Source organism: Nesoenas mayeri (assembly GCF_963082525.1).
Source record: "Nesoenas mayeri genome assembly, chromosome: 29".
In the NCBI taxonomy this organism is placed as follows: Eukaryota; Metazoa; Chordata; class Aves; order Columbiformes; family Columbidae; genus Nesoenas; species Nesoenas mayeri.
The window spans coordinates 2,034,415-2,056,741 of NC_137561.1; the positions used below are offsets into that span (position 1 = coordinate 2,034,415).

At 51.4% G+C, this 22,327-nt stretch overlaps 2 protein-coding genes across 2 annotated transcripts; both read right to left on the reverse strand.

Moving 5' to 3' along the window:
• Positions 1-1,847: 1,847 nt before the first annotated feature.
• On the reverse strand, positions 1,848-2,780 carry LOC308050729 (olfactory receptor 14A16-like; the record flags this gene model as incomplete). Its single annotated transcript, XM_080360870.1, has 1 exon — positions 1,848-2,780. The coding sequence occupies one exon, from the start codon at positions 2,778-2,780 to the stop codon at positions 1,848-1,850; it is 933 nt and encodes a 310-aa protein (XP_080216996.1).
• A 5,477-nt stretch (positions 2,781-8,257) lies between these two features.
• LOC308050733 (olfactory receptor 14J1-like) lies at positions 8,258-17,039 on the reverse strand (the record flags this gene model as incomplete). Its single annotated transcript, XM_080360874.1, has 2 exons — positions 8,258-8,333; positions 16,216-17,039. The coding sequence occupies 2 exons, from the start codon at positions 17,037-17,039 to the stop codon at positions 8,258-8,260; spliced, it is 900 nt and encodes a 299-aa protein (XP_080217000.1).
• Between the last annotated feature and the right edge of the window lie 5,288 nt (positions 17,040-22,327).

The following is a 22,327-nucleotide window of genomic DNA, read 5'->3' on the forward strand; positions in this document are numbered from 1 at the left end:
GTCATTCTGCCAACTCCCCACCCATCACAACATCCACATCTGCATCCCAGATCTCACCAATCTGCTCTAAGGCACCACAGGACACCATGTCTGGGGACTTGCAAAACTCCATGTCCTCAACATGCCTTTCTTTCCCCTGCCCGTTTGGGTTCAGCAATTCCTTCCTTGTCCTTCTGCTGCCTGGAGATGCCTGCAGGAGAATGTGGCCCCTCACCCTCCCGGGGACAGACGTAGGCTGAGCATCCGGTCGTTCTCCCAGTTCTCCTTCCTGCCATTCCTGAAGATGGGTTTGACATCTGACTGTCTGAGGGACCTCTGAACCTCTCTGATCACTCTGGCACTTCTGAGACCACGGTCCAGAATTTCCCACAGGGAAAGAGGGGCAGGTGTAGGACTGTGTAGAACAGCATGTGATGGGGATGGCAAAGGTGATGGAGCAAACAGGGTCATTTGCAATGAGCCTGTCCAAGGGAGCTGGGATGAATCTCACTGTGCCACTGTGGTTTGTCCCTGGAGTCACACACAGAAATATCAGGGTTCTGTCAGGTGTCCACATCTGAGCTGGCCCTGTGGACTCTTAAAACACAGTGAGATATTCAGGGACAGACAGTTTCCCTTATACACACAGAAACAGGAGTCACAGTGTCCCTATGGGCTCCTGTTCCTATTCCCAAAGGTTGGGAGGCACCTCAGCTTCGTGGTGTGTTGTCATGTTCTTCATTTATCTTTGATGTCCCTCATCATTAAGAGTGGACATTGGTTCAAGGAAGCACGTCCCAGTGCTGCATTCTGGTGGTTTCCTATGGGATATTAGTCCCAACATGATGTGACCTCAATGAACTGTCTGTCTCACAGGCAATCATGGAACCCCAAGGAACTGTTGATGGTGTTTGTGCTGTCTTGTGTTCATATCAACTCACTTACATGATGTACGTGCTCACATCTCATCTGTACAATGTGAGCATGATCTCTGACCTACTCCTTCAGTGCAATTCCATGGAGGGACAAAGACCTCTGAGCTGGGGTGAGAGGCCAGTGCTGGAAATGGTGGTTGTGAGGGGCCAGTCCATGGTGATTGACCTGGGGCTCCTTCCACGGGGTGTCCAGTGCACAGGGGCACAGCCCAGCCCTGCTCTGCTGGTCCTGCAGGTCTCTGGCAGGAGCCTGGCTGTGAGAGGACACTGCTGTGTGCCAGCCCTGCACACACACACTGTTCAGATGTACACTGGGGTTTGAATCTGTGGCCACTTTGTTGGGCATGTTCTGAGAGAATTTTTTTTAAGAAGAGCTAAACCTTCACACCCTGCCCTGACCAGATCACCTTTCTCTGTAGAAAGGATGTTGTGAGGCCAGCTCTGTCACAGCAGTGCCCATTGCCTGTCCCTGCCTGCGCCCACAGCACTGACACACAGCAGGACGGTGACCAAGCTGCCAGAGCACTCAGGCCTTGCACCAACACCAGGGATGAGAAGGAGAGTGTGGAGTGGTACCAGAACAGCTCTGGGAGAACAAGCGTTGCTGCTCCCTGGTAGGGCTGCCAGGGTGGACTCTGTTCCCCTTCACCCATGGACACAGGAACCATCCCTGCAGCTCTAAAAAGGGCTTGCAGGAAGGAAATAGTGAAAAACAAGTCACTAAAGAGCCCTTTATTGTGTTTAGAGACAAGAAGAGCACGACTCCTTATTTACACAACCAACAGTTATAAAAGAAAAGCCAATAATGAATTAGAAAGGGGATGACAACATTATCACAATAAGAAAACAACTAATAACAACAAAAAATCCAGATGACAGGCTGCACCTGTAATTAGCTACATTAAAGCACCTATGTAGAAGCAGATGGGTGGTTTATTGCTCTACAAAACAATAAGATATGAGTTTGCACAGGGCATCCTTGAGCTCCTGGTTCCTCATGCTGTAGATGAGGGGGTTCACTGCTGGAGGAACCACTGAGTACAGAGCAGACACCACCAGGTCCAGGGACAGGGAAGAAATGGAGGGGGGCTTTAGGTGGGCAAAGACGTCAGTGCTGAGGAACAGGGAGACCACAGCCAGGTGAGGGAGGCAGGTGGAAAAGGCTTTGTGCCGTCCCTGCTCAGAGGGGATCCTCAGCACGACCCTCAAGATCTGCACATAGGACACCACAATGAACACAAAACACCCAAATCCTAAACAGACACTGACTACAATAAGCCCAAGTTCCCTGAGGTAGGAGTGTGAGCAGGAGAGCTTGAGGGTCTGGGGGATTTCACAGAAGAACTGGCCCAGGGCATTGCCCTTGCACAGGGGCAGTGAAAATGTATTGGCCGTGAGCAGTAGAGCATTGAGAAACCCAGTGGCCCAGGCAGCTGCTGCCATGTGGACACAAGCTCTGCTGCCCAGGAGGGTCCCGTAGTGCAGGGGTTTGCAGATGGCAACGTAGCGGTCATAGGACATGATGGTGAGGAGACACAACTCTGCTGTGACCAAGAAGAGAAACAAAAAGAGCTGTGTCGCACAACCCAAGTATGAGATGGCCCTGGTGTCCCACAGAGAGTTGGCCATGGACTTGGGGAGAATGGTGGAGATGGAGCCCATGTCAAGGAGGGTGAGGTTGAGCAGGAAGAAGTACATGGGGTTGTGGAGGTGCTGGTCCCAGGCTATGGTGGTGATGATGAGGCCGTTGCCCAGGAGGGCAGCCAGGTAGATGCCCAGGAAGAGCCAGAAGTGCAAGAGCTGCAGCTCCCGTGTGTCTGTGAAGGGCAGGAGGAGGAACTGGGTGATGGAGCTGCTGTTGGACATTTGATTTTCCTGAGCACGGGGCGCTGTCATGAGAAAAAAAAAAAGACAGTGAGAATCCAGGGCAGAATTCTCTGACAAAAATCAAACCAACTCCCACAGACCCTCCCCTGTCACACACAGACACTCTTGTGTTTTTCTAGGAGTACCTTTTTCAGCACTGTGGCTGCAGCCCTGCTTGGGGCTGGAAAATGTGCAACCAAGAGCAGGACCTCTGCCCATGGGCCGTCGATAAGTCAGCCCAGCTCTGCAGAAGTGGGGCCAGGGAACGGTGGGGACTGTCCTGGTTCTGCTAACACAGAAGGGCTGTCAGCACTTGCTTTCCCAGTGATACAGAGCAGAGATGGTAAAGGCAGTTTAGGAGTTGAAGGTTTTTTTACACCACCCCCCATATTCACTGCAGAGTGTTGTTGGGTGTCAGAAACCCTCAGCATTTCTGCTGCACTCAGGGAGAACAGAGCGAGTCCTGCGAGACCAGAGGGTTCCTGTGGGTCAGTGCAGAGTGAGGGCAGCTGCTCTGTCCCTCTGTCCTGCTCCAGCTGCCCTGGGCTGGCACCTTTCTGAGATGGGGGCTGATCACACTCCCATGTTACCCTGAAAAGCCACCAGGCACTGCTGAGAGCAAAGGGACCCACCTCAAACTATGACACGTCTCACCCTTTCCTAAGGTCTCAGCAACCGACATTTAGTCCAAGAAACACACGACTCATTCCCCAGCCCCACAGACTGCATTGCCCACAGCCCACAGGTCAGAGCAAAGCTGGGACACGTGTGCCCATGGACACACCTGCAGGAAAGGATCCACAAGATCAGGCTGTGACTCTGCAGCTGAAACTGCCATCCCCAGAGAGCCTGACAGCAAGAACAAGATCCCAAGAGCAGTGACCCAGAGCAGGGGAGCAAGAAGGAAAATGCGGTGAGGGTGGGGGTGAGAGAGGCCAGGGCAGAGGCAGCCGGGCACTCAGACAGCGTCCCCCTTCCCCAGCTGTGCAGCCACCTCCCAGACACCAACAGTGCCGCGCAGCTGCTCTCAGCCCCTGTGCTCTGCAGAGGAACTGCAGCTCTGGCTGCACAGGAGCTGCTTCACGCCTTGGAGCCCCCGGCCCTGAGGGCAGAGGCTTTGCTGGGTGGGAGAGGAGGCCAGGGGGCTGCTCACAGGAGGGATCTGACCTGCAGGGGGTCACAGGGACTTTTCTCTCTTCTCACTTCCATAACCATTCCGGGTTCGGTTTCCTCTCATTTCTGATCATTTCCCTGCTGCCTGGAGATTCTCCCCTGGGAGGTGTTTCCCTGTCCATGTCTGTTCCCTGTCAGTGCTCACAGACCATCCCACCCTCTGTGCCCTCCCCCTGGCCCTACAGATCCTGCCTGTTCACAGGCACTGCCTGGGGGCATCTTCCTGTCTGCAGGCTGGAAAACAGGACAGGTGAAATTAAGTGTAAGGTGTCCAGCAAAGGTGATGCTGGTTCTGCATGGGCAGAGGAGAGGCAAGGCATGCCAGGATTCTCTTGAAAACCTACTGCAGTTCATGTGTCTCAAGTATTTGTTTAAAATTAAGAACAGCCTTAATCACCACCCATTCCCCAGAGTAAGAGACTGAAAACAGAGACTCAGGGAGGTTCCTTATCTTTGTAGTGCTCTTTCTCTTCTTCTCCTTGAAACCTCCTCTTGTCAATATTCTGGAATGAGCTGGAGCTGTGAGCAGCCCCAACCCACGGAGAACCCAGCAGCAGAAGGACCCTGCCCTGCCGGGGGTCGCTCCTTCCCCCCACAGCTTCTCCCCTCAGTGCAGAAGGCAATCCCTGCTCTGCAGCACATCCTCCCCTCTGATCAGAGAAGCTCTGAGAGCTGTACTTACATCTCTCGCAGGCTCTGCAATGTGACAGCTTTCTGAGATCCTACCATGATTTGCAGATGCAATGCCCTGCAGCCACAGGCTTCATATCGGAGAGGATTTCATTTCAAGTGACCTCTCAGCATCCTCCCAGCCCAGACTGCGTTTCCCTCTCTGTGCCTGGCTCCTGTGCCCTCGGTGCTGCAGGCAGAGCCCTCAGCCCTGCTGCGTGTGCAGAGGAGCTGCTCCTGGGCAGAGCTGTCTCTCTGCAGCGCTGCCGCTGCCATGAGCTCCCTGTGTCCCAGGAGCCCAGCCCAGCTCAGCAGCACAGCAGCAGCCCATGATGTCCCTTTCTCTGTCCCCTCTGAGCTCCTCCAGGTGTCCCTGGGGCTCCAGGGACACATCCTTTGAAACAACCTCAATTAATCAGTGATGTTGATTCTCTCTCCTCTGAAGAGGCACATCATTGTGTTCTTTGTAATAAACAATGAATTAGTATAAGAATCAACTTTTCTTGTCCCATCATTAGACAGGACCCCAGCAATATTACAGTGAAGGATCTAATTCTTCCAAGCTGGGGGAGGAATATCTTCAGTTGAATTAGTTCAGGCATTTTATCCTGGTTTTATACTCCCAGGTCTAGAGAGACATTCATCAATCTCTGGCCATGTCAAGTCTGTGCTGTGATTCAAAGCCTTTGCACACATGGGCTCTTGGACACTTGGTACCAGGTTTCTTGTGCAGGTCAGAGCTGGGCTGGTGCCACAGCTGGGGTGGCTCAGCCCACATGTGAGGCCATGTCCTCAGCCAGGGACCTGACTGGGGAGCTGGAGCTGTCAGTGCTGCAGACAGAGCTGTGACACGGATGGAATGAACTGCCAGGCAGAGTGGCAGGAGTGAGTTCATCTGGTCTCAAGGACAGCAGCCTCCAAGCACAACAACAGTCCAGATCAGAACTCAGTCCAGACCTGGAAGGCAATTCAAGGGCCCATAAAGAGCTGTTACTACAGCAGGAACAGTTAAAGGAGAAACAAAGACACTGTGTGGACACTGATGAATTTAATAAGAGGCGAGAATCCCTCATTCTCCCTCTTCACCAGCCCGATAGCTGGCTGAATATGAGCCAGAATGTTTCCAGGTGGCCAAAAAGGCCACCAGCATCCTGGCTTTTATCAGGAATAGTGTGGCCAGCAGGACTAGAGAAGGGATATTGCCAATGCTCTCAGCACTGGTGAATCCGCACGTTGAATCCTGTGTTCAGTTTTGGGCTCCTCATCTCAAGAAGGACATTGAGGTACTAGAGAGAGTGCAGAGCAGGTGACAAAGCTGCTGAGGAGCTGGAGCACAAGTGTGATGAGGAGCGGTTAAAGGAGCTGGGGCTGTTCAGCCTGGAGAACAGGAGCATGAGGGGAGACCTTCTCGCTGTCCACAACTGCCTGACAGCAGGTTGCAATATGGCGAGTCTTGGTCTCTTCTCCCAAGTAGCAAGTGATTGGACAAGCGGAATTGGCCGCAATTTGCACCAGGGGAGGTTTATATTGGATATTAGGCAAAAAGTATTTCCTGGAAAGGGTTGTCAAGCATTGGAACAGGCTGCTCAGGGCAGTGGGGGAGTCACCAGCCCTGCAGGGGTTTAAAGGTGTTTAGACGAGGTTCTCAGGGACATGGTTTAGTGCGAGAGCTGGGCTGTGGTTGGACTCAATGATCCCAAGGCTCTCTTCCAATCACAGTATTCTATGATTCTATGATTCTGCCTCACATGAGAGTCCACAGAGCCAACTCAGTTATGGACACCTGGCACAACCCTGACATTTGTGTGCGTGACTCTGGGAACACACCCCACTGACCCAGTGAGATTCACCTCAGTTGCCCTGTGATTCTGGATTGTGTTTTCAAAATGACAGTGCAATCGAGGAGGTCCTGGCATCCGTCAAACCCATCTTCAAGAAAGGCAGGAAGGAGAATGGGGGGAATCACAGGCTGCTCAGCGTGTCTCTGTCCCTGGGAAGGTGATGGGACAACTCCTCCTGCAGCCATCTGCAGGCACTTGGAGGACAAGAAAGAGACTTGTGAACCAAAATGGGCGGGGGAAAGACAGGCATGTTGTGTGTATGAAATTGTGCCAGGCCTTGGACATGGTCTCTTGTGGTGTCCTTATAGCCCGATTGATGCTGTTTGGGCTGAAGAAGTGGATGCTTGGTGGGAAGTTCACTGAAACATCAAGCCCAAATATCATCTGCGATGCAGTGTCCTCTGTGCAGTTAGTGTGTCATCCCCCAGTGAGCAGCATTTGGGCCAAAACTGCTGATGGTCTTTATTCTCCCTTCTGTGCTGTGATGGAGATGATGCAAAGCTGAGGGAAGACCTTGAAGAACCTCACCTGGTCACCCTGCTTTGGGAAGGAGAGTGAAGCAAGAAGATATTCAGGGCTTTTTTCAAATCTCACTGACTCTATGTTTCAATGAATCTTTCCCCTGGACATGTTTTTGAATATAGAATATCTGCAGAAAAGAAAAAGAAAAAAAAAAGAGGCAGAAGAGGAGATAGAAATGATGTCAACATAAAATCATAAAAACAACAGTTGCTGCAAATAAAGTTTCTCCACTCAGACATTTAGAGAGAAATACATTTGTTAATTTGTTACAACAAGCATGCTATTATCTGGTCAGGCCCTGGGCTATGGGGAGGGGGATAAATGGGTTCAGTATTATGAGGTCAGTTGTGTCTCAGACACTCGTAATCCAGGCAGAATCATGTGGCTGTGAAGGGGACAGTGGGGTCAGTTCTGTGTCTGGAGGTGACAGCCCAGCAGCAGGGACATGGCTGGGAAAGAACCTCTGCCCAAGGGCCCACAGGTCTTACCCAGGAAGAGAGACGGGTTGTCATGTCCATCCCACCTGAGAACATGACGGGACATGGGCAGGGACATGGTCGTGTCTGTCAGAGAAGCTGAAAGAACAGCAGCACTCACGGGATTTAGGAGATCATAGTGAGGTGACTTCTCTATGGTCAGGTAAAAGACCATAAGAAGCCTAACGGATTGGGTTCCCTGCGTGAAGGGCAGTTTCTGAGGTGGCTGAGCTTCTCTTGAGAGTGGGAACAAGAAAAAACAGAAAAAAAAAAAATATCAGAAACTACAGTTTGGAAGGTGAGGACTGGATATGAGGAGGAAGAAATGTCACTGGAAGGGCAGTGCTGTGGGGCAAGAGGTGACCCAGAGGGAGCTGGATCAGCCCATGGTTTGTATTCCAAAGAGCAGCCAGTGAGGGTGCAGACACAGCAGTGAAGGTGCAGAGATGCTGGGTGAGAGCAGGTGGGGAAGCGAGATGGGTGTCTGCAGCCTGCAGGGAAAGAGACTGGAGGTCATGGCTTCTCCTTTCAGCTTCAGAAAGTAAACCAAGGGGTTTCTCACTATCAGAGCTGAAGAAAAGACTCAAAGGAGACCTCATGGTGGCTACAGCTTCCTCACAAGGGGAGAAGGAAGGGAAGGTACTGATCTCTTCTCTCTGGTGACTAGTGAAGGAGCCCAAGGTATTGGCAGGAAGATGTGTCAGGAGAAGTTTAGGTTGGACACGAGGAAAAGGTTCTTCCCTCAGAGGTGCTGGACACTGAACAGGAGAGTGATGGTGCGTACTATGCCATGTGGTCACTTGTGTCTCAAGAACTCATAGTCCCGTAGGAAGCCAATGGCTGTGGAGGAGACTGTGAGGTCACTTCTGCCTCTGCAGGGGATTGGCCAACAGCAGGAACATGACTGGGAAAGGACTGTGAGGTCACACACACAGGCGAGCAATGGGGCCCAATCAGCACGGCTTGATGAAAGGCAGGTCCTACTTGACCAGCCTGATCTCCTTCTGTGACAAGGTGACCGCTGAGCAGATGAGGGAAAGTCTGTCGTGGGCAGTGAATCCGCCACACGGGCTGTGGGTGTTGTGTCCTTAGACTGCAGTGAAGCCTTTGACACCGTGTCCCACAGCATCTCCTGGAGAAGCTGCAGCTCGTGGCCTGGATGGTGTATGTGCGATGAGTAAAGAACTGGCTGGAAGGCGTTTTAGAGACATTTGTCCCCTTCCTGTTCACATGAGCGTCCATGAATGCACCACTGCTCTGCCCCAGTGCAGACAGGCACAAGGCCTTCTCCTCCTGGACCTCTCACCAATGCCACTGGTTTCTCCAGCACCCTCATCCTGGAATGTGGGATGCCCAGAACAGCCCTTGCAAGACAGTTTGACAAAGCCTTTTTTCTACACCATCCCCACATCCCTTCTCAATCCCCTCATATACAAGTCCTTCTCATGTCCCCTCAAGGACCAGAAAGGTTGGGTACAAGTAGGGTATTGAGAAAAATGGTCAGGAAAGCTTTGAGGTGCACAGAGAGCCCATCAACGTATTGGCAAGCTGCTCTCTCTGAACAAGCCCAGAAGACCAGCACAGCATTTGCTGTGTCCCAGAAACTCGCCTGGAAGGTTGGGATATGGAGAAAAGGTTTGGTCTGGGAAGGGACAGACAGGGGCTGGTGGAACTGGCTGGTGTGACCGTGAGACGTCTCTCCAGCACCTCAGAAAAGTCCTGGCTCTCAGGGAGGCTGCATGGTCCTCTGAGAAAGAAAATAGCAAAAATGACTTATCATGGAATCATAGAATAATTGTGGTTGGAAGAGACCCTTAAGATCATCGAGTCCAACCATAAACTAAATCTGGCACTAAACCATGTCCCTAAGAGCCCCATCTATCTGTGTTTTAAACACCTTCAGTGATGGGGACTCCACAACCTCACTGGGCAGTCTGTTCCTTTGCTTCAAAACCCTTTCCCCTGAATTTATTCCTCCTATCCAATCTAAACCTTCTTGTGTACAATTTGAGGCCATTTCCTCTTGTCCTATCACTTGCTACTTGGGAGAAGAGACCAACACCCTCCATGATAAAACCTCCTTTCAGTTAGTTGTAGAGAGTAATAAGGTCTCTCCTTAGCCTCCTGTTCTCAAGGCTGAACAGCCCCAGCTCCCTCAACCGCTCCTCGTCAGACTGGTGCTCCAGACCCTTCACCAGCCTTGTCACCCTCCTCTGAACTCTCTCCAGCACCTCAATGTCTTCCTTGCCATGAGGGGCCTCAAACTGACCCCAGGATTCAAGGTGCAGCCTCACCAGTGCCCAGTACAAAGGGGTGATCACTTCTCTAGTCCTGCTAAAGCTCTGATTGAATCAAGGCTTGAACACCTTGGTGTGACCCAGTTGGTGACAGGTTGGACTGCAGACTCCTGAGGTCCCTTCAGCCTCAGTTCTCTCATGATCCCATTGTGATGTTGGGCTCTGTTTCAGACTGGAGCAGAGCAGGCGATGATGGGGCAGGACCCACCTGTGCTGTAGGTGACCATCTAAACCAACATCCCAGCCAGGGAACCAGCCAACACCTCAGTGTGACTCGCTCTGGGCAATGTGTGAGGAGTCCTGGGCAGGGCAGGTTCAGAGGGCATGGGGCGCTGTGCAAGACACAACATGATCTTGGCTTCATGCCTGCAGGCCCATCAGATGTCAGTTAATGTCAATGACAATTAAAATAAGAGGAATTGAAGACAAAGATCCAAAGCAGAGGCAGGTGTCAACATACTTTTTTTTTGTTTCTTTGGTGTGGTGTCTTTTCTTTGAAAAAGAAAGAGTTTTCCAGAGCTGGGCATGGATTCAGGACACAAATGTCTTCAGCTCCAGGGACACAAACACCTGGTGCCAGTGTAGATGCCCCAGGAACCCCTGCCCAGGCTCCACCTGCACTGCACGGTGCTCTGGTCTCCCCAGGTCCTGTGTGACAGATGCCAATCCCAGGCCAGCACCTCAGGTACACTGGGGCCCTAAGATGGCCCTGGCTGTTTATGGTGAGAGAGCTGATGACTGATGTACTAAGGGTAGGAGAAGAAATATTGGTCTTCCCCTGTACTTCTATTACCAACATTCTATGATTTTATCTCCCTCGTCATTCAGGAGTTCCCACCTCTCCTGATTAAATGTCCCTGTCCAAGGACAACTTTCCAGCCCTGTCTGGACGTTTGCCCTTCCCAGTGCTCTCAGGTTTCTCCTCCACTTGCTCTTTGGTCATTCAGTGGCCTCTCAACTGCCTGGTTTCTGCTTTGAGCTTCAGGGAGTTACAAACTTGCCCCGTTCTTCAGAGCTCTAATTGACATGGCAGCCAACACGTTCATTGTGTTTATTTCTATCCTCTCCTGTCTCTCTGTCTAAAGCAGTTCTTGTGTGGGTGTCCCTTGTGGATGCTGGACCTCATCAGATCCACTTACACACACAGCTGAGGAGAGTGTTTTGCTGTTGGTTGAACTGTGCAGTGTTTGCACAGGAGAGCAGGTGGAGCTGGTGCACAGGAGCTGCAGCATCTCCTGCAGAGCTCAGTGGAGAAGTCTGATGGAGGAAAAGTGATGCAATCTCTGGTGGCCAATGAGGGACCCGGCAGACTGGGGGTGGGGGTGAGGAGCCAGGTTGTCCATACAGTGTCCAGCCTCAAGGACTGTTCTCCTGCCTGTCCAGATGTCTTCAGGAGACCCTCGGGATCAATGTCCGGTGTAGAATGCTGCTGTCACTTCTTCTATACACTGGAAAATGATTGAAAATACCCTTGAAATAAAAAAACCCTCCTTTATGAAATCTTCCTTGAAACCTTCAGCAGCAAGTGTCCCATTGAAACCTCTACAGTTAGTTCCACAATTCTGGAAGATTTGAAGAAAATTACAGAAAGAAACATCGCTCATTAGGGCTTTCTGTGTTTTAATGAGCCCCATGGTGTATTTGGTGCTGAGTCCATGAAGCTCAGATACCAAGCACAGACTGAAGAATCTGCTCAAGAAGTCCAAGGCAGAAGCAAACTCCAAAGTACCTTGAAGCATTAATGAGCCCCACTGAGGGCTGTTACTGACAAAGCCTCCCAGGGACTCGTTAGAGCAGATAATTGGAGGCAGTGATTGCATCAGGCAAAGGCAAAGAGCAGCAGCTCTGATGCTGAGAAAGCCCTTGGTTTGTCTGATGAAGGACAATGGCCAAGCCTTGAGCCCCTGTCCCTGGAAGGGAGATCCTGTCCCTCACGTGTGGCTCAGGGCTCTTCCTGGGGCTGTGGGGAGTGCAATGCCCAGTGCAGGACAATGGTGTGACACTCCCTGGGGGTGCAAGGAGGCAATGGGGTGCCATGGCCATGACAACCATGTGTCTCCTCTTAGGCCTCGCTGGCAGGGACATCAGCCATAGCCAAGGGGACAAAGACCTTGGCTCTTTCAGGGACATCTAGCCTTGCCAGCGCCCTTGGCCATGTCCACCATGGTCCATCCTGCACTGTCCCAGGCCTGTGGCTGTTTCCCCACAGGCTGCAGACACCCCATGCGCTTCCCTGACTTGTTCCCACCCCAGTGTGTCCCCACCTGTGCTGCTGTCTCTCCATCCTCACCAGCTGTTGCTGGAAACACAAAGTCATGGCTGATCCAGAGTCCATCTGAATGACCACAGCATTGTGCTCAGAATGGCATTTCTTGATCCTGAGCTCCACTCTGGACCTCCAGAGCTGCAGTTTCTGGTGGTTTTCCTTTCTCTTGCTGTTCCCTCTACCAAAAATACTAAAATAAAATAAAATAAAAGGCGTCATCTTGTAAAGTGATTTTCAAGATTTCTGAAGCTACTACTGCCCTTTCTTGTGATGGTTTTACCACAGCCACCAACTAAGACCATGAGAGCTGCTCGCATCCTGCTCCCAGTCCCCAGGTGGGATAAGGGAGAGAACTGAATGGGAAGGGAGAAACTTGTGGGTTTAGAGAAAAAATTAATAAGACAATAAAAATAATACACTACTACTAATAATATACTAAGATATACATAAAGTAAAATATATGACACTCAGTGCAATCCCCCACATAACTTTCACTGTGCTGAACAGGCAGCCCAAAAGAGGAGAGCACCCTGGTCCTGAACAGCTGATCCCAGCAAGAGAAAGTACAAGTGCAAAAGGCAGAGAGGCCCGAGGGCCAACTGAAAACCAGCAAAACATCATAAAACTGAACTAACACTGAACTCCCAATAGAATGGAACTTCTGAACAGAGCTAAGCAATGTAGCCAGAAAACCAAAACTAACGGGATGGAAAAGGCACCTCCAGCTTTATACTGAGCATGACGCTAATTGTAGAGAATAGCTTGTTGATTGACCTGGATGTCAATCAAGGTGGTGTTGTGTCTGTGCCCCCTCCTAAAAATTTGCACCTGCAACTGCACTCCAGAGAAGTCCTTGGTTTCACTGACAATAGTCAAGGTAAATTAAAGAGAAATAGATAAATTAAATTAAAAAAATACACTCAGTGCCATCCCCCGTGTAACTCCAGTCACACGGAGCAGCCAGTCCTGCCGAAGGGAGCACCTTGGTCCTAAACAGCCCATCCCAGCCAGAGAGAGCAAAAGGGCAACAGGCAGAAAGGCCCAAAGGCCAATGGCAAAATGGCAGAACGGCAAAAGGCCGAACTGACATCGAACTCCTGACAGGATGAAACTTCTGAATGAACTGACCAAACCAGCTGCAAAACCCAAAGTAACGGATGTAACAAGCCCTGAAAACCGGCTCCAGCTTTAGACTGAGCATGGCGCTAATCATAGGGAATATGTCATTGATCAGCCTGCATGTCAGTCCAGGTGCTGTCCTGTCTGTGTCCCCTCCTGCCAATCTGCATCCACAGCTGGATGGCCAAAGAAGTCCTTGGTTTCCCTGACAACAGCCAAGATCTCAGTGAGTTCTGACATTCCTTTCATAGCAAATGGCAAACACTGTAAAGCTGCTAAAAAAAAATGAACTCTATCCCAGGGAAGAAACAGCGTTACCTCATTATTCTCATAGTAAATGTAAATAAAAGACTGCACTGGCTGTGAAGGAGAGAGGTTCAAAATGCATGAAGAAAATTGACCCAATTTCAGTAAAACCAGCACGTTTCCTCAGGCTCCCCTGCACCAGGCTAAAGAAGTTTGGGTCTCTCAACATCTCCACACGTGACCCAGACTTTCTCTGGCCACACGACAGCTCCTCCTGTTCCTCCAGAATGGGGAACCTCACACTGGGACACACGGCTCCAGATGTGACCACACCAGTGCTGAGTCACGATGGGCAATAACTGCCCTTGTCTGGGTGGCCACGCTCCTCCCAGTGCAGCCCAATGTGCTCGTGGGCATGTTCCTGCTCAGCACCACTGAGAACTGGCTGAACATCCAGGCTCAGAGGGTTGTGACCAGTGGCACAAAGCCCAGCAGGAGGCACCATGAGGAGCACTGAAGGACACCATATCCCCACCCAACATCTCCTCCTACAGGTGTCTCTTGGGTCCCTGGAACCACCTCAGTGCCAAGGGGGAGAGCACTGCCTGTGTGGGGTGGAGGAGATGGGGTCTGGAATGAGGGTCCAGGGGCAGTTTCTCCTGGTTGTTCATGCAGCAACAAGCTGGGCTGGATATTTGGAGAGAGGAACTCTTACTAAGGGCCTCCAATGGGCTTAGGGATGGTCTAGATGCATTCAGGGACCTTTACATCCTGGTTGTAATTATATGTGGGTCGCAGAACTGCAGACAGCTCTCAAGGTGAGGCCGCACTAATGCTGAATACAGCAGCATAGTCAGCTCTTTTGACCACATGGCCATGCTGTGTTTGATGCACCCCAGGATGCCGTTTACCATCTTGACTGCTGTTGGACAGTGTTGGCTCCTGTTGACCCGGTGGCCAACCATCACGCCAGATCCCTTTCTGCAGGGCTGCTCTCCAGCCGCTCTCTCCCAATCTACACTTACACTCAGTGTTACTCTCTCCCAGGTGAACAATCCAACTCTTGGACTTGTTCAATTTCATGCCCAGTGCTGGGTCCTGCACTTGGGTCACAACAACCCCAGGCAGCACTACGGGCTCAGGGAAGAGCGGCTGGAAATCTGCCCAATGGAAAAGGCCCTGGGGGTGTTGATGGACAGTGACAGAACATGAGCCAGCGTGTGCCCGGGTGGCCAAGAAGGCCCCCAGCATCCCAGCAAGCATCAGGAATAGTGTGGCCTGCAGGACCAGGCAAGTGATCATCCCTCTGTTCTTGGCACTGGTGAGGCAGCACCTCAAATCCTGTGTTCAGTTTTGGGCCCCTCACTACAAGAAAGACCTTGGGGTGCTGGAGTGAGTTCAGAGAAGGGCAACAAAGCTGGTGAGGGGTCTGGAGAACAAGTCGGATGGGGAGCAGTGGAGGTAAGTGGGGCTGTTTAGCCTGGAGAAAAGAAGGCTGTGGGGAGACCTTATAGCTGTCTACAGCTACCTGAAAGGAGGTTGGAACATGGAGGGTCTTGGTCTATTCTCCAATGTAGCAAGTGATAAAAGGAGAGGAAAAGGCCTCAGGTTGCACCTGGGAATATTCAGTTCATATATTAGGAAAAGTTTCTTCATGGAAGAGTTTGTGAGGCATTGGAACAGGCTGCCCAAGGAGTGGTTGAGTGACCATCCCTGGAGGTGTTTAAAAGACATATAGATGAGGTTCTTAGGGACATGGTTTAGTGCCAGAGTTAGGTTAATAATTGGACTCAATGATCTTTAGAGTCTCTCCCAACTTAAATTATTATATGATCTCTTTGGGATGAGAAATGTGATGGGGCAGCTCTCCCAGATGGAGTACTGGGATGGATGGATGGACAGATGGGTGGATAAATAGATGGACTGGGACAGAGAGGGGGATCAGCCTATCAGCCTAAGGGCTGGGGCCAGCCATGACATGATGGAAGCAAGGCCAGCCCCGCTTTGTCCCCTGCTCTGGTTTCCTCCTATGCCAGCCCCTCTCACCAGCACACGACTCCTGGCCAGGAACTCTTCATGCTGCTCCTGCTACCGCAGTGACAGAGCAGCCTGCCCTGAGCTGGGGAATGCAGAAATAGGGTTCTGTGGGTCATTCATTCCCCTGTTGAAGCACAGAGCACAGGGAGCAGGCTGTGGTGCCTGGAAACCACAGCGAGACAGTCCAAGGCAGATCACGGAAGGTCCTTCACCATCTCCAGGAACACTGGGCACCCACAGATGGACACTCAGACCAGCACCATGACGTAACATGGTGCCCCATGTCCTCCCTTGAGCCATGAAAAGCACAAGCACAGCAGCATGGCCTTGTGGGGGAAATTTATTCAGGCTGACCACAGCCTTGGAAGAAGAGCCCAAGCCCCAAATACTGAGACTGAGGAAATCCCCTTTTGTGGGGTGTTTCAAAAAGATGGCTGTAATTTCAGAAATACAGTGATTTCAAAATGGGTCCACACCTGTATTACAGAGATGTGACACAGGACACCAGCTGTATCAGGGCCCCAGAAACAAGTAGACAGGCCTCTGAGTCACTGCTCTGGAGAAGGGCCGTGGGTGAAGAAATTCCTTGACAAACATGGTTATCACAGATGAAATGCTCAATGCACAGGATGTTCCTGAGATGAACTGGAAATCACTTCTGAAGAGACATGAGTAACTTATTGTTGCTGAAAGAAAAATGACTGAATCAGCTTCTTCAGTGCCACTTTCAGCTCCTGGTTCCTCATGCTGTAGATGAGGGGGTTCACTGCTGGAGGAACCACCGAGTACAGAACAGACACCACCAGGTCCAGCCATGGGAAGGAGATGGAGGGGGGTTTCAGGTGGGCAAATATGACAGTGCTGATGAACAGGGAGACCACGGCCAGGTGAGGGAGGCAGGTGGAAAAGGCTTTGTGCCGTCCCTGCTCAGAGGGGATCCTCAGCACGGCCCTCAAGATCTGCACATAGGACACCACAATGAACACAAAACATCCCTCAAAAAGAGAAGTGCTAAAAATGACAAGCCCAAGTTCCCTGAGGTAGGAGTGTGAGCAGGAGAGCTTGAGGATGTGGGGGATTTCACAGAAGAACTGGCCCAGGGCATTGCCCTTGCACAGGGGCAGTGAAAATGTATTGGCCGTGTGCAGCAGAGCAGTGAGAAACCCAGTGGCCCAGGCAGCTGCTGCCATGTGGACACAAGCTCTGCTGCCCAGGAGGGTCGTGTAGTGCAGGGGTTTGCAGATGGCAATGTAGCGGTCGTACGACATGATGGTGAGAAGATAAAGCTCTGCTGAAACTAAAAAGGCAAACAGAAAGAGTTGCGTAGCACACCCTGCATAGGAAATGGCCCTGGTGCCCCACAGAGAGTTGGCCATGGATTTGGGGACAATGATGGAGATGGAGCCCAGGTCGAGGAGGGCGAGGTTGAGCAGGAAGAAGTACATGGAGGTGTGGAGGTGCTGGTCCCAGGCTATGGTGGTGATGATGAGGCCGTTGCCCAGGAGGGCAGCCAGGTAGATGCCCAGGAAGAGCCAGAAGTGCAAGAACTGCAGCTCTCGTGTGTCTGTGAAGGGCAGGAGGAGGAACTGGGTGATGGAGCTGCTGTTGGACATTTGATTTTCCTGAGCACGGGGCGCTGTCATGAGAAAAAAAAAAAAGACAGTGAGAATCCAGGGCAGAGTTCTCTGACAAAAATCAAACCAACTCCCTTAGACCTTCGCCTGTCACACACAGACACTCTTGTGTTTTTCTAGGAGTACCTTTTTCAGCACTGTGGCTGCAGCCCTACTTGGGGCTGGAAAATGTGCAACCAAGTGCAGGGCTCTGTCCATGGGCCGTCGATAAGTCAGCCCAGCTCTGCAGAAGTGGGGCCAGGGAATGGTGGGGACTGTCCTGGTTCTGCTAACACAGAAGGGCTGTCAGCACTTGCTTTCCCAGTGATAGGGAACAGAGATGGTGAAGGCAGTTTAGGAGTTCCAGGCTTTTTACATAACCCCCATATTCACTGCAGAGTGTTGTTGGGTGTCAGAAACCCTCAGCATTTCTGCTGCACTCAGGGAGAACAGAGCGAGTCCTGCGAGACTAGAGGGTTCCTGTGGGTCAGTGCAGAGTGAGGGCAGCTGCTCTGTCCCTCTGTCCTGCTCCAGCTGCCCTGGGCTGGCACCTTTCTGAGATGGGGGCTGATCACACTCCCATGTTACCCTGAAAAGCCACCAGGCACTGCTGAGAGCAGAGGGACCCACCTCAGACCATGACAGGTCTCACCCTTTCCTAAGGTCTCAGCACCCCACGTTTAGCCTAGGACACATACAGCTCATTCCCCAGCCCCACAGACTGCATTGCCCACAGCCCACAGGTCAGAGCAAAGCTGGGACACGTGTGCCCATGGACACACCTGCAGGAAAGGATCCACAAGATCAGGCTGTGACTCTGCAGCTGAAACTGCCATGCCCAGAGAGCCTGACAGCAAGAACAAGATCCCAAGAGCAGTGACCCAGAGCAGGGGAGCAAGAAGGAAAATGCGGTGAGGGTGGGGGTGAGAGAGGCCAGGGCAGAGGCAGCCGGGCACTCAGACAGCGTCCCCCTTCCCCAGCTGTGCAGCCACCTCCCAGACACCAACAGTGCCGCGCAGCTGCTCTCAGCCCCTGTGCTCTGCAGAGGAACTGCAGCTCTGGCTGCACAGGAGCTGCTTCATGCCTTGGAGCCCCCGGCCCTGAGGGCAGAGGCTTTGCTGGGTGGGACAGGAGGCCAGGGGGCTGCTCACAGGAGGGATCTGACCTGCAGGGGGTCACAGGGACTTTTCTCTCTTCTCCCTCCCATAATAATTCCGGGTTTGGTTTCCTCTCATTTCTGATCATTTCCCTGCTGCCTGGAGATTCTCCCCTGTGAGGTGTATCCCTGTCCATGTCTGTTCCCTGTCAGTGCTCACAGACCATCCCACCCTCTGTGTCCTCCCCCTGGCCCTACAGATCCTGCCTGTTCACAGGCACTGCCTGGGGGCATCTTCCTGTCTGCAGGCTGGAAAACAGATTACAGATTAAGTGTAAGGTGTCCAGCAAAGGTGATGCTGGTTCTGTATAAGCAGAGGAGTGGCTGAAGGCATGACGGGATTCTCTTGCAGACCTACTGATCACACAGTTGCAGTTCTCAAATATTTGTTTCAAAATAAGAACTCCTTTTGCATTTATCCCCACCCATTCCCAAGAGTAAGAAACTGAAAACAAAGTCTCAGGGAAGATCCTTAACTTTAAAATACTCCTTCTCTTGATTTTCTCCTTGAAACCTCTTGTAAATATTGCGGGGGTGATCAGGAGCTGTGAGCAGCCCTGACCTGCACTGCACCCCCTCAACAGAAGAAGCACTTTTCCTGCCCAATAGGGTTTGCTCCTTCCGCCACATCTTCTGGGGTGCAGGGACCAGGAATGTTACAGCAAAGCATCTAATTTCTGCAGGCTAGGGGAGGAATATCTTCAGTTGAATGACTTTAGGCATTCTGTCCTGGTTTTACACTCCTAGATCTAGAGAGACATTCATCAATCTTTGGTCATGCCATGTCTGTGCTCTGAATTGAAGCCTTTGCACACATGGGCTCTTGGACACTTGGTACCAGGTTTCTTGTGCAGGTCAGAGCTGGGCTGGTGCCACAGCTGGGGTGGCTCAGCCCAGATGTGAGGCCATGTCCTCAGCCAGGGACCTGACTGGGGAGCTGGAGCTGTCAGTGCTGCAGACAGAGCTGTGACACGGATGGAATGAACTGCCAGGCAGGGTGGCAGGAGTGAGTTCATCTGGTCTGCAAGGACAGCAGCCTCCAGGAACAGCAACAGCCCAGATCAGACCTCATTCTAGACCTGTAAGGCAATTCAAGGGCCCAGAATGAGCTGTTACTACTGCAGGAACAGTTAAAAGACAAACAAAGACACTTTGTAGCTACTGATGAATTTAATAAGAGAAAGAGGTGAGAATCCCTGTGTCCTCTTGTCCTCCATCTTCACCAACCATGTGTCCCAGGCCTCTGTGACTTGAGACAGGAATCTGCAGAACAAGCAGCAGTGGATGGGGATCAAGTCAGGGGTCACTGGAACTAACACAATCCTCTCCAGTCTATGGGACAGCAGGGGCAGCATTCCAGGAGCTGAGACAGCAGGACCATGTCACAGTGAGGCCACTCTCCACCATCTGTGAAAGCTCATGGAGACTGGGGGGACTCCCTGAGCACTGGCAGCTCTCACACAGTGTGTGCACTTTTCAAAATGGCCCATGGGTGAGCAGGGGAACTAAGGGCTGTGCCCCAGAGCATGGCCACTGAGACCCCATTTCTGGGTGTCAGGAAGAGAAGGTGACAGGGTTTGTCCAGGGCAGGTTGTGCCTGTCCATCCTCTTTGCTTTCTGTGAGGAAAGGACAGGATTGTGGAAGTGGGGACAACATTGATGGTCTGTTACCTGGAGGTCAGCAAGGCATTTGGCATCATCCCCCAAAATATTCTTGTGCCCAAGGTAGGATATTATGGTCTGTGTTAGTGTGCAAGTAGATGGGTAAAAAACCACCTGGATGGTTGGGCTTGGAAAGGTGCTGTAGAAAGGGAGAAACTTTCAGGTCCTGAGGACAGTCCAGCACTGGAAGCTGTTTCCCAGGAGTGCGCACTCACTCTGTCCCAGAAAGTGACCAAGATGTGTTTGGATAAAGCCCTGAGCAATCTGGTCTGACCCTGCTGTGAGCAGGAGGTTGGTCAAGACACCTCCTGAGGTCCCTTTGAGCCTGAATGATGCTGTCCTTCCTTCCCCTTCATGTTTTCAAGTTAGGGAGAACTCTCAGGTTATCCCAGAATAAAGAAGTAATTAACATGAGGTTCAGGGCTGCTTTACAAGTGCCCCCAAACAGTCCTGACCACATCTTTTCCATTCTTGTTCTTTTACCCTGAGCCAAGATCTTATTTTTTGCTGTCCTAATGCTTCTCCAGAAAGAACAGCCCATGTTGTTAACCCTTTCAGAGCAGGTTGTCCAAGAGGTATCAGCATCCATGCACAGAGTCTGCACATCATCCAGACACAAATCCATCATTATAGAAATGAAAACGAGGCACTTGACCAGCTCCTTGCACCCAGATATCAGCGTGACATGTCTGCTGAGATGCCAGGGAACACCTAAAATCTACGTGAAGGGTATGTGAGTCCTGGTTGGGTATCCTGGCTTGTCTCCTGACCCATGTGGTGCTTCAGGCTGTGAAGAGAATCAAAACCAGCCGTTGGACTGGGGTAGTTCCATTTTACACGTGTCACACAGGGCAGATGAGGGAGCTCAGAACTCCAGACTCTGCGGCACTGATGGGACTGCGGAGACTGGAAATGCAGGTGACAGTGTGTGTCAGTGCACACACATACAGATTCTGGCTTCCTTTGGGCCTTTGCACTGACCTGGGATCTGTTCCTTGGCCACCTTTGTCTCAAAAAGAAACTATTCTCCTATGGACAGTTGTGCCACACAACAGCCGCCTCTGAGGGAAGCTGGAGGGGATGGAATTGCAGATCATAGAATCATAGAATCATAGAATCATAGAATCATTTAGAGTGGAAAAGAGAACGCAGAGTCCAACCTTAAATCAAACACTGACAAGTCCACCACTAAACCATGCCCCAAAGCTCACACCGACCACAGAAAAAGCCTTGAAAAACATTGGAGAATAATCTACCGGGTCCCAGGGGTCAGGGCTCAGCCATTCTGGTGATGAACAAGCATCAAGGACTTACATGGCATCAGAGCCAGCTCCACAAGGTCCTCACCACCTGGAACCAGTGTCTCCAAGTCTTGCCTTCACCAGCCTCCAGGGACAGGGACCTGCACTGGTTGTTTCCTTCACAGCTGTGTCAGCGATGGCCCTTCATGGGGTCCAAACACCCTCAGAAACTTGGGGTTTGCTTTTGCTTTTCACGTCATTAGAGGTTTGTTCATTCTTTCAGCAGCTGCAGTTCAGGATCGTGGCAGCAGAGGGCTCATTGACATCGAAAATGCTCCTACAAGCCAAGGCTCTGTGCATCATTTTCCTAAAGGCTTCAAGTCTGGTGTGGATGGTTAGAGAGATTTCAGGAATAGTCAAACAGAGACCATTTCCATAATAAATAGCAATAAAGCCAAATTTCTTCTATTTCCTTCCCTGCTCACCCTTCCCTCCCTTTCCAGAATAGGTGGCATCAGCAGCCTTCAGTTCATATTGATGTGGAGCGGCTCCTGATAAAGATTGGATATGTCAGAAAAGGGGCTGCCTGATTTACGTTGTGAGTGAGGACACAGGCCAGGACAGCTCAAGAGGAGTCACACTCCTCTGGATCAAGAGATGGGTGTTCCTGGCAATCTCAGGTGCCACAGCACAGCGATACTTGTGTTCAGGGAGCTGGTCAAGTGACCCATCTCCTGTTCTGTAATGGTGTCTGAGTTTGCTCAGGTCACCCCTGACTTGAGCCCCATCCACTGCTGGGTGTTCTCCAGACTCCTGCCTTCAGGAACAAAGTCCCAGGAGACCTTGCTGGTGAAGATGGAGGACAAGAAGCCTTGAACAACCTCAGTCCTGACTGTTTCTGCTCTTACAAAGTTCAGCAGCAGGCCCACGTTCACCCTGTCTATTCTCTTACTGCAAGTGAAGCTCTGTCAGCTCATCTTGCTGCCCTTCCCGTGCAGGTATCAAGTCCAGGGCAGCTTTGTCATCATCCCCACATCCATGGCCAAGGTTTCTAAATTCCTCCTTTGCAACTTCCCCTGCTCCCACCTCCTGTGTGCTGCCTTTTGCCCTGCAGCTCCATCAGTTCAGAGGAGCAGCCTCATGACATAAATGTTTCTGTTCATGGGTACTTGGAGAGATCATTCTTGTGCTTGGAGCAGCCTGTCCTGTAAGGATTATCAGATTTCCTG